The 8,577-nt window shown below is 35.0% G+C and overlaps 1 protein-coding gene across 1 annotated transcript; it reads left to right on the forward strand.

The window, feature by feature from the left end:
• Positions 1-1,878: 1,878 nt before the first annotated feature.
• LOC145076101 (putative mitochondrial protein AtMg00860) lies at positions 1,879-2,304 on the forward strand. Its single transcript, XM_079022100.1, has one exon. The coding sequence runs from the start codon at positions 1,879-1,881 to the stop codon at positions 2,302-2,304; it is 426 nt and encodes a 141-aa protein (XP_078878226.1).
• Positions 2,305-8,577: the final 6,273 nt, after the last annotated feature.

Raw genomic sequence — 8,577 nt, forward strand, 5'->3', positions numbered from 1 at the left:
CAAGGGCTGATGAATTCTAGTGAACAGATTCAAGTTGCAGTTTTATGTCTGGAAGGACCCGCACTATCGTGGTTTCTTTGGAGTGACCAACGAACCCCGTTTCAAACATGGGAGGAGTTGAAGGTCAGGTTACTAGATAGGTTTCAAAGCTCTAGAGACGACAACTTACACCAACAATTCCTCACTATCAAACAAGAGGGGTTAGTTTGAGATTATGTAGGCGTTTTCGAAAAAACGGCGGCTTAACTTAAAAATGTATCGGAGGAGATTTAGGAAGCGACATTTATTAAAGGGTTGAAACCAGATTTACAAACTTCAGTAAAGACGATGCAACTGGTGGGCTTAAAACAGGCCATTAAGTTGGCACTTGTGTTTGATGAAAATTGGTAACCAGGAGGTGGAACTAACGTGAATACTTCTTTTCGGGCGACGGGGTCATCAAGAATCCAAAACGGCACCACAACCACTAACAAAGGTGGAGTAAACGGAGCACCCTACAGAAAAATGACAGATGTTTAATTTTCTAATAAAAAAGCAAAAGGATTGTGTTTTCGTTGCGACAGTAAGTTCGATCCCGACCATAAATGTCTGGATAAAGCATTGCAAATTTTAGTAGTCGGGAAGGAGGACGAAGAGGAGGGCGAAGAAGAGGAAGAGCTAGTAGAATTAGATATGGTGTGGGTATCGACAAGTTCAGTCATCGGGATAACCACACCCCACACCATAAAACTTGAGGGTAAAATTAGAGGGTTGAAGTGGTGGTTCTTATTGACAGCGGGGAAACACATAACATTCTACGGGAGTAATGATGGGAAATGAGAAATTCGATAAATCCTACGGTACGTGTAAGGATATATCCTTAGCTTTACAAGGATTGCAAATTACTAGCGACTTTTTTCCTTTGAATCAGGAAGCACTGATGTGATCTTAGGAATGAAGTGGCTATGTACTTTGGGAGATATGCATGTAAATTAGAAAGAACTAACCATGTCTTTTGTTGAAAAAGGGAAACGGGTCACATTGCGGGGTGAACCAGGACTTAATCGACATCAACAATATGGAAAGTATGGAATCTCCAAGTTCCGAGATAAATCCTTTTATCTCGGAAGTGTTAGATAACATTGCTGATATTTTCGTCATGCCTCCAGGTCTTCCACCACACCAAAATCATGAGCATGCAAGTAATCTTAAATTTGGTACTGAACCAATCAACGTATGACCATATCGTTACCTGCAAATATAGAAAAATGAAATCGAGAAATTAGTTGACAAGATGCTAACAGCCAGTGTAATTCAAACAAGTTACAACCTATTCTATTCTTGAGCACCGCTTTGTTAGTTAAAAAGAAAGATGGGAGTTAGAGGTTTTGTGTTGAATATTTTGCTTTAAATAAATCTATTATCCTCGACAAGTTTCCGATTCTGGTCGATTATGTCTTCTTTGAGGTGCTTTGTGGTTGACCTACTCGTTTCTTCTTCTTTAGTTTACTCGCTTCTTCTTCTTTAGTTGTTAAGTATGATGATAATACCTGAAGTGTTTGTTGTAGCTGGTCTTCGTCTCGTTTTACTATTTCGAGCTGTTTAAGAAAAGCTGCTTTTTGTTCTTGCTTGTGTTTTAGTTGATGTTGAACGATGAATTCTTGGATAAATTACATGGAGCAATGATTTTTAGCAAATTAGATTTAAAATCGAGTTACCACCAAATACATATGAAGCAAGAGGATGTTCCGAAAACGGTGATTCGCACACACGAAAGACACTACGAACTCTTGGCTATGTCTTTCGGGTTAACGAATGCTCTGTCTACTTTTTAATCTCTAATGAACAAAGTCTTTCATCCTCGTATTTTTTGATGACATTCTAATATATAGCAAAACAATGGAAGAACACAAAGAGCATTTGTCTATCGTTAATCGAAAGAAATGTGTTTTTGGACAAGATCGGGTTGATTATTTAGGGCACATTTCAATAGGAAGGGGAGTGATGGCAGACCCTTTTAAGATCACAGCCATGGTTGAGTGGCCTGTCCCTCGAACGATCCGTGAGCTATGTGGATTCTTGGGGTTAACCGGTTATTACCGAAAATTTTTGGAAGGGTATGGAAAGAAAGAAAAATCCTTAACTGATCTTCTCAAAAACGATAAGTTTTGTTGGTCGGATGAGGCAATGAAAACTTTTGAAAAATTAAAACAAGAAATGACTCAAGTTCCGGTTTTAACTTTACCGGATTTCTCAAAATCGTTCGTTGTTGAAACAGATGCGTCAGGGTACATAATTGAGGCAATTTTGATGCATGAGGAATGACCTATCACTTATTTAAGTTAGGTATTGGGGATTCTTCCCAGCAAAAATCCGTGTGCGAGTGGGAATTGATGGCTATAGTCATGGCGGGGCAAAAGGGGAGACCTTATTTACTTGGTCAAAAACTCATGGTGATCACGGATCAAAAGAGTCAAAAAATTTTACTCAAACAACATGTGGTTTCCAGGGAACATCAGAAGTGGATAGCTAATCTCTCCGATTATGGGTTTGACATTTTATATTGACTAGGTAAAGAGAACGGGGCGGTGGACGCGTTATCCCGCCGTAATGAAGCTACGCAGATCATGGAATTGGTCCTCTCTACCCCCGGCCACCATGAAGAATTATTAAATGAATTAAAAGAGACCCGGTTATCATCGAATTAAAAGAAAAGATCCATGGAGGCATGGAAGGCTTAGATGGATATGAAGTTTTACATGGGCATGTGCGGTCTAAAGGTCAATGAGTGATCCATACTAAATCTAATTGGATTACTCGTCTGTTTGGTGAATTTCATGCAGATGTGTTATTGGAGGACATGAGAGTGCTCAGAAGACCTACAAACGTTTCGTGTGTGAATTCTTTTGGGTAGGAATGCGCCGAGATGTCGCTAAGTTGGTAGCAGCCTGCGAGGTTTGTCAGTGAAATAAATATTCGAGTCTTGCTCTAGCCGGACTACTCTAGCTATTGCAATTACCGACCTGGATTTGGGAAGAAATAACAATGGATTTTATTGAGGGTTTTCCCCGATCTTCTTGGTTTAACGTGATATTGGTAGTGGTGGATAGGATGAGTAAGTCAATGCATTTTGTACCCCTAAAACACCCTTTTATTGCTTCTTCTGTTGCCATTTTGTTTATCAGGGAGATCATACGTTTACACAGGATACCAAAAAAAAATAGTTTCTGATCACGATAAAGTCTTCCTCATTCACTTTTGGAAACAATTGTTCATGCACTTGGGTACCACTCTTAAGAGGAGCAAGGCTTACTATCCTCAAATGGATGGTCAAACCGAGGTCGTCAACCTAAGTTTAGAAGGGTACTTGCGGTGTTTTGCTTCCTCGAGACTTCGGGAGTGGGTAAAATGGCTACCTTTGGCCAATTATTGGTATAATACATCTTACAATTCATCCATCCGTATGACTCCTTCAAGGATCTTTATGGAGAAGTTCCCCCAATCTTATCAGCTATGCTCGTGGTATGGTCATTACTTTTCATGTAGATGAATACTTGGTGGAAGGGGACGAAGTCATTGACAACTATGTGTCCTACAAAATATGGTCACCATCCTATAAGGCCTTCATCTCTACGGTTGATAGCATACGAATTCCTCACTCCATTTATGAGGCATTGGTTATTTCTCAATGTAAAGAAGCTGTACAAAATGAGATTAATGATAGGGTAAAAAACAATACACGGACATTTAGGTGTTGTTTGTTTTTTTGTAAAAAACTTCTTCAGACCTCTTATTGCTGCGCGACGCAACACACGTGCATCACTTTTCATCTCGCAACTATTTGTTTTTCAGAAGTCTTCAGATTAAAAAAACCTCTTCGCGTGTTCTTCTTGGCGTAGCACTTGTTTTGCCTCTTCCTACCTCTTCCAACATTTTCTTATTTTTTTCTTGCTAAAATATTGATTATTTATTGCTGAAATATTATTTTACAATTTTTTTTTTGTTTATTCTTGTTGAATTTTTTTTTTTTTTATATTGAATAATAATAAATTTTTTATGAAATATCATTATTTTATGCTAAAATATCTTTATTTTTTGTTAAAATATCATTATTTTTTGTTGAAATATCATAAATTCTTGCCGAAATGTCATACATTATTAAATTTCCGGTATTAAAAAACTATTTTCGGATTATAAAATCAGTTTATTTTATTTTTTAATATCTGCAGCAACATGCAGATATTAAAAAAACAAACACGCTTCTTATTACAGTCTGCAGCCATTTGGTCCACCTCTTCTACTAGAGAGGGTTGCAGATGTGGTCCGCAGAGTTTATAGATTTTTGCTTCACAAAAACAAACAACACCTTACAGATTTACCACGTGGAAAGAAAGCAGTTGATTGCAAGTGATTTTTTTTCTATTAACCACAAGACTGATTGTAGCATTAGGAGATTTAAAGCTCGTCTTGTTGCTAAAGGCTTCACTTGATCCTATGGGATTGATGATCAAAAGATGTTTGTGTTAGGAAGTAAAGCGGATAATTAGCTAAACTATAAGCACACAAGACACAAAATTTACGTTGTTCGGTCAAGGTGACCTACGTCTACGGGCACGAGGGAATTATTCTTTAGTTTGCTCATGTGACTAAGCTTAATATCGTTCATGCTCTACCATCCTTGCTACAAATAAATATTGGGCCCTAACTCATGTTTTCACCAAATCTTACATGGTTCGTGAATTTCTGCTATTGGTAACAAGCTAGGCAGCTATGAGGAGGAGTGTTAGAATGTATATATTGTACTTATTAGCTTTGGCTAAATCAACCTATGGGTCCTTATGGTTACTATATATATATATATATATATATATATATATATATATATATATATATATTCTTGTATTTTCTCCTTGTAATTTAAAATCATTTCCTTGTTTACATAGTAATTACAACAAGCGATATTGTATGAAACATCCTTTGTTCTGGGCATTTTTAAAAAATCATTTAACATAAGTTTTAATACTTTAAAAATAAAGAGTTTTAGAGTTTTTAAGATAAGTTACGGAAAACAATGGTCCCAAAAACACTAAAGTTTGTTTGTTTCCAAAAGGCGAAGTGTCAATAGGTATCATCACAGAGTTTTAAGTTCCCCACAAGTTGGGGTCTTCTAAATGTCTATCATTTCTATAGCTACTAAGATCTTCAATCTGAACACACATCAAAACAAGTTAGGCAATGAATTTACCTAATGAGTTAATTCAATTATGTTACATGAATCAAACCTCCAAAATAACAAAAATAAAAACATATAAATACATGAGTTTAATAAACCAAAACAAAACAAAACATATGCCCAAAAGCTTCACAATTGAAATGTTAATATTTATAGGTAGGTTATTTTACTTTTAACAAAATACAAAGGGGTAAACAAGTTTATAACATTAAGTATGATACAATGCATGTACTAACAACCCCTTGTCAATCTCAATAGTGCAATCTCACAATTTAATGGTCAGATATGAAGAGCTCGTGACAGACGAAATTGCCAACTTTTGTACTTATATCCACAAAGAAGCACTAAAGGCCATCCACCTAGGCATACAAGGGATAGCTAACTCAACTTGTGTATGGGAGGATTATCTAGAAATCTACTCATAAGACCGGAAGATGTACTCACACCGCACCACTCACTCTTTCTGTGCAACGTTAGCTTTCCATTCACTCAACTTTCACTTCCTTTTATTTTTTAATTTAAATATATATATATATATATATATATATATATATATGTTTTTTACAAATATTATAACCATTTTGTAGGGAATTAAAAACAATAAATTTTAATATATTTTTTATAATTTTTAGTGTGTGTGTGTGTGTATATATATATATATATATATATATATTAAAAAACAAAAAAAAAATGGAAAATACAATTAATTGCTTCCAGCCAATGAAATGAAGAGTGAGGGAGTGGGGAGGATACCCCTCGCCCTTAAATTATACACCCTAAACCACACCCAGGGTGTGGTGTTCCTGTGTACGATTCAGGCTCCTCTGGTCTAACAAATAACAAACAATTGTCACATTTGGGTACCCGAGATCACAAAGTCACACCCATCCTAACATGATATGTACAATTAGGAAATGTTTTCAAAGATTATAAACTCTTTTACTTTCAATGTGAAATCATTTCAAAATAATATTTCATGAGTACATAGATATGTATAGTAATCAAGTAGCAAGTATTATCATTTAAAGAAAGATCATGAAAAATTAAAGTAAGGTAGGGGATATATGTTCTTGGAAACTCACCTCAACCTCTAGCTTCCTATAACCACTCTTTCTTCAAAGGTTGATATACTCAATCACTACCTAAAAGAATTAAGGTACATAATCAGAAATGACCAAAATACGCCTAGTATCAAAATATTCTCAAAGTCTCTAGTTATTCATTATTTAACTAACTAAGAGTAATGTAATTGCAATCAGGTGAACTGGATAAGTAAAACTTAAATTAATTTTTTGTCAAAGGGGCAAAGAGTGTCGTGCCTTTCCTTAGTGCGTTCCATGCTTTTCACAGCAGATCAAACCCCTCTATTATTCAATATTTTAAGTCCTTTACAAGTATTCAACCATTAAGCTTCCTATAATCAACAATCGTACATTTAACAAGGACTTCCAAGCTCCAATGTTAGTCATTAAGCAACACTAATTACATTGACTTAATTCATTAAATCTTTAGGGTAAATCTTGGAATTTATTGATCATTATACTCATTTTAATGGACAAAGTGCTTAATGTGCTCAATGCCTTAATGGAATTACCTTGAAATCCTTATACTCAATTCACTTCTAATTCAACACAAATGACGTATATGATATATTTCTCATCCACCAAGATTGTAGAGTTTTGCTTCTTAGATATGAAATTTCCAATTCCTTCCTTTATTCCCATTTTACCCTTGTGGGTAAACAACCACTAAAACCACATATAGATGAGGTGATTCTTCATGTTAACTTCCAAATCTAATTACAATGCATCAATCCATGATTATGGATATCCTTTGCATAACTAACTTCATTAAACCAGTTTAAACCAGAAAATATAGCTAATAATCTCTAGATTCATATCACTAACACTTGATTCTCTTTCTCTCTCTCTCTCTTTCTATTTATTTTTTTATTTAAATTTTGTGCATCCATGAAGGATTGTTTCAACAAAACTACTTTAATGGTCATTGAATCATCTAGCAAACAAATTAACATCATCATCATTGGAGTCTAGGGTTTATGATGAGATTTCCACTCTAACATCAAATCTACCATGGGATACTCAAATTTGAAAACCATATAAATCTTCATATAATTGTTAGAAAATAAAACCCTAGCCATCAAATGAGTTGGAAATCGGATTTAGATTCCCCCACTGGCATAAACTTCAATTCAACATAAGTAGGGATGGATTCATACCTTGTAACCCTAGACTTCCTTCATACTTTGCACCATATGAAACAAATAAGCTTGAGATGGAAGGGCATGCTACGCAAAAATCTCCATATCCCAAGTCTTTTCCCTCTACAATTAATCTACTTCACTGTAATGAGTAGTGCTCTTATTTGCTGAATTTACACATTCTACCCTCCATTTTTTTGACAATAATAGCCCAAGCTTCTAATATGCAAGAAAAAACTTTGAAAGTTAGCATCTCAAGTCTCTCCCCATCCATAACATGACTTATATACCAAGGCGAATTAAGTGCATCAACCCCTTGGTCAATTACACTTTTTGACTAATTTTTACATAACTAGTCCTAAATCTTTAAATGTCAAAATTTTAACCATTTACTTATTCTAAACCTTTTTATATTAAATTTTGTAATTATTAGCTATATAATAGCGGATCAATCATATAAATTCGTCGTAATTTAGAGTCCATATGTAGCTATATATATTGTGGATGTTATTTAGTATTACTACATAGCTTCAGAATTAGTTAATCTCATACTGTTACAATCTTGTTTGTAGAGAAATGGGCGTCTCCATTAAAAACATCGATATATCTTTGGGAGAAGTTAGTGTAGACCTAAATGATGATTTGATTTCGAAAAAAAAGAAGTCATTAGACACTCATGATGATGAACCTGTACAATCTACCACTACCACTACAGACTCTGACATTGCAAAGAAGCAACAAAAGAAACAAGCAACATTTGTGACCATCACAAAGTACACTTCTTTGTTCCCCGAGAAGGTTCGTGACTACTTTTTACATGCCTTATGGACCAAGAGAGTGTTTGGCTAAGCTTAAAAAAAGAGCTTTTAACATATTATCAGTTCCACACCGGTATAAGTTAAAATGAATGTTTGGATATACAACTTTTTAAAACAACTTATAACGGTGTGGAACCTGAGATAAACCATTTTTGAATAGTTAGTAACCCGTAACTTATCAAAACTCCTATAACTTATAGATGTCTCACACCTAGGGTTGTTCAGTATTTGGATAAAACCGAATTGTCCAATTGGACAATTTGGATCGGTCTATTTGGTTCGGATATTCGGATTTTTGGATTGGTTTTCGACAAAATCGAAGTATT

The sequence above is a fragment of the Lactuca serriola genome, chromosome 9 (assembly GCF_051521515.1).
Source record: "Lactuca serriola cultivar US96UC23 chromosome 9, Lser_US96UC23_V15, whole genome shotgun sequence".
Classification (NCBI taxonomy): domain Eukaryota; kingdom Viridiplantae; phylum Streptophyta; class Magnoliopsida; order Asterales; family Asteraceae; genus Lactuca; species Lactuca serriola.

Bases quoted from the DNA above. Each gene is read 5' to 3' on its own strand.
- LOC145076101 (XM_079022100.1), top strand. From the start codon at position 1,879: ATGGAAGAACACAAAGAGCATTTGTCTATCGTTAATCGAAAGAAATGT.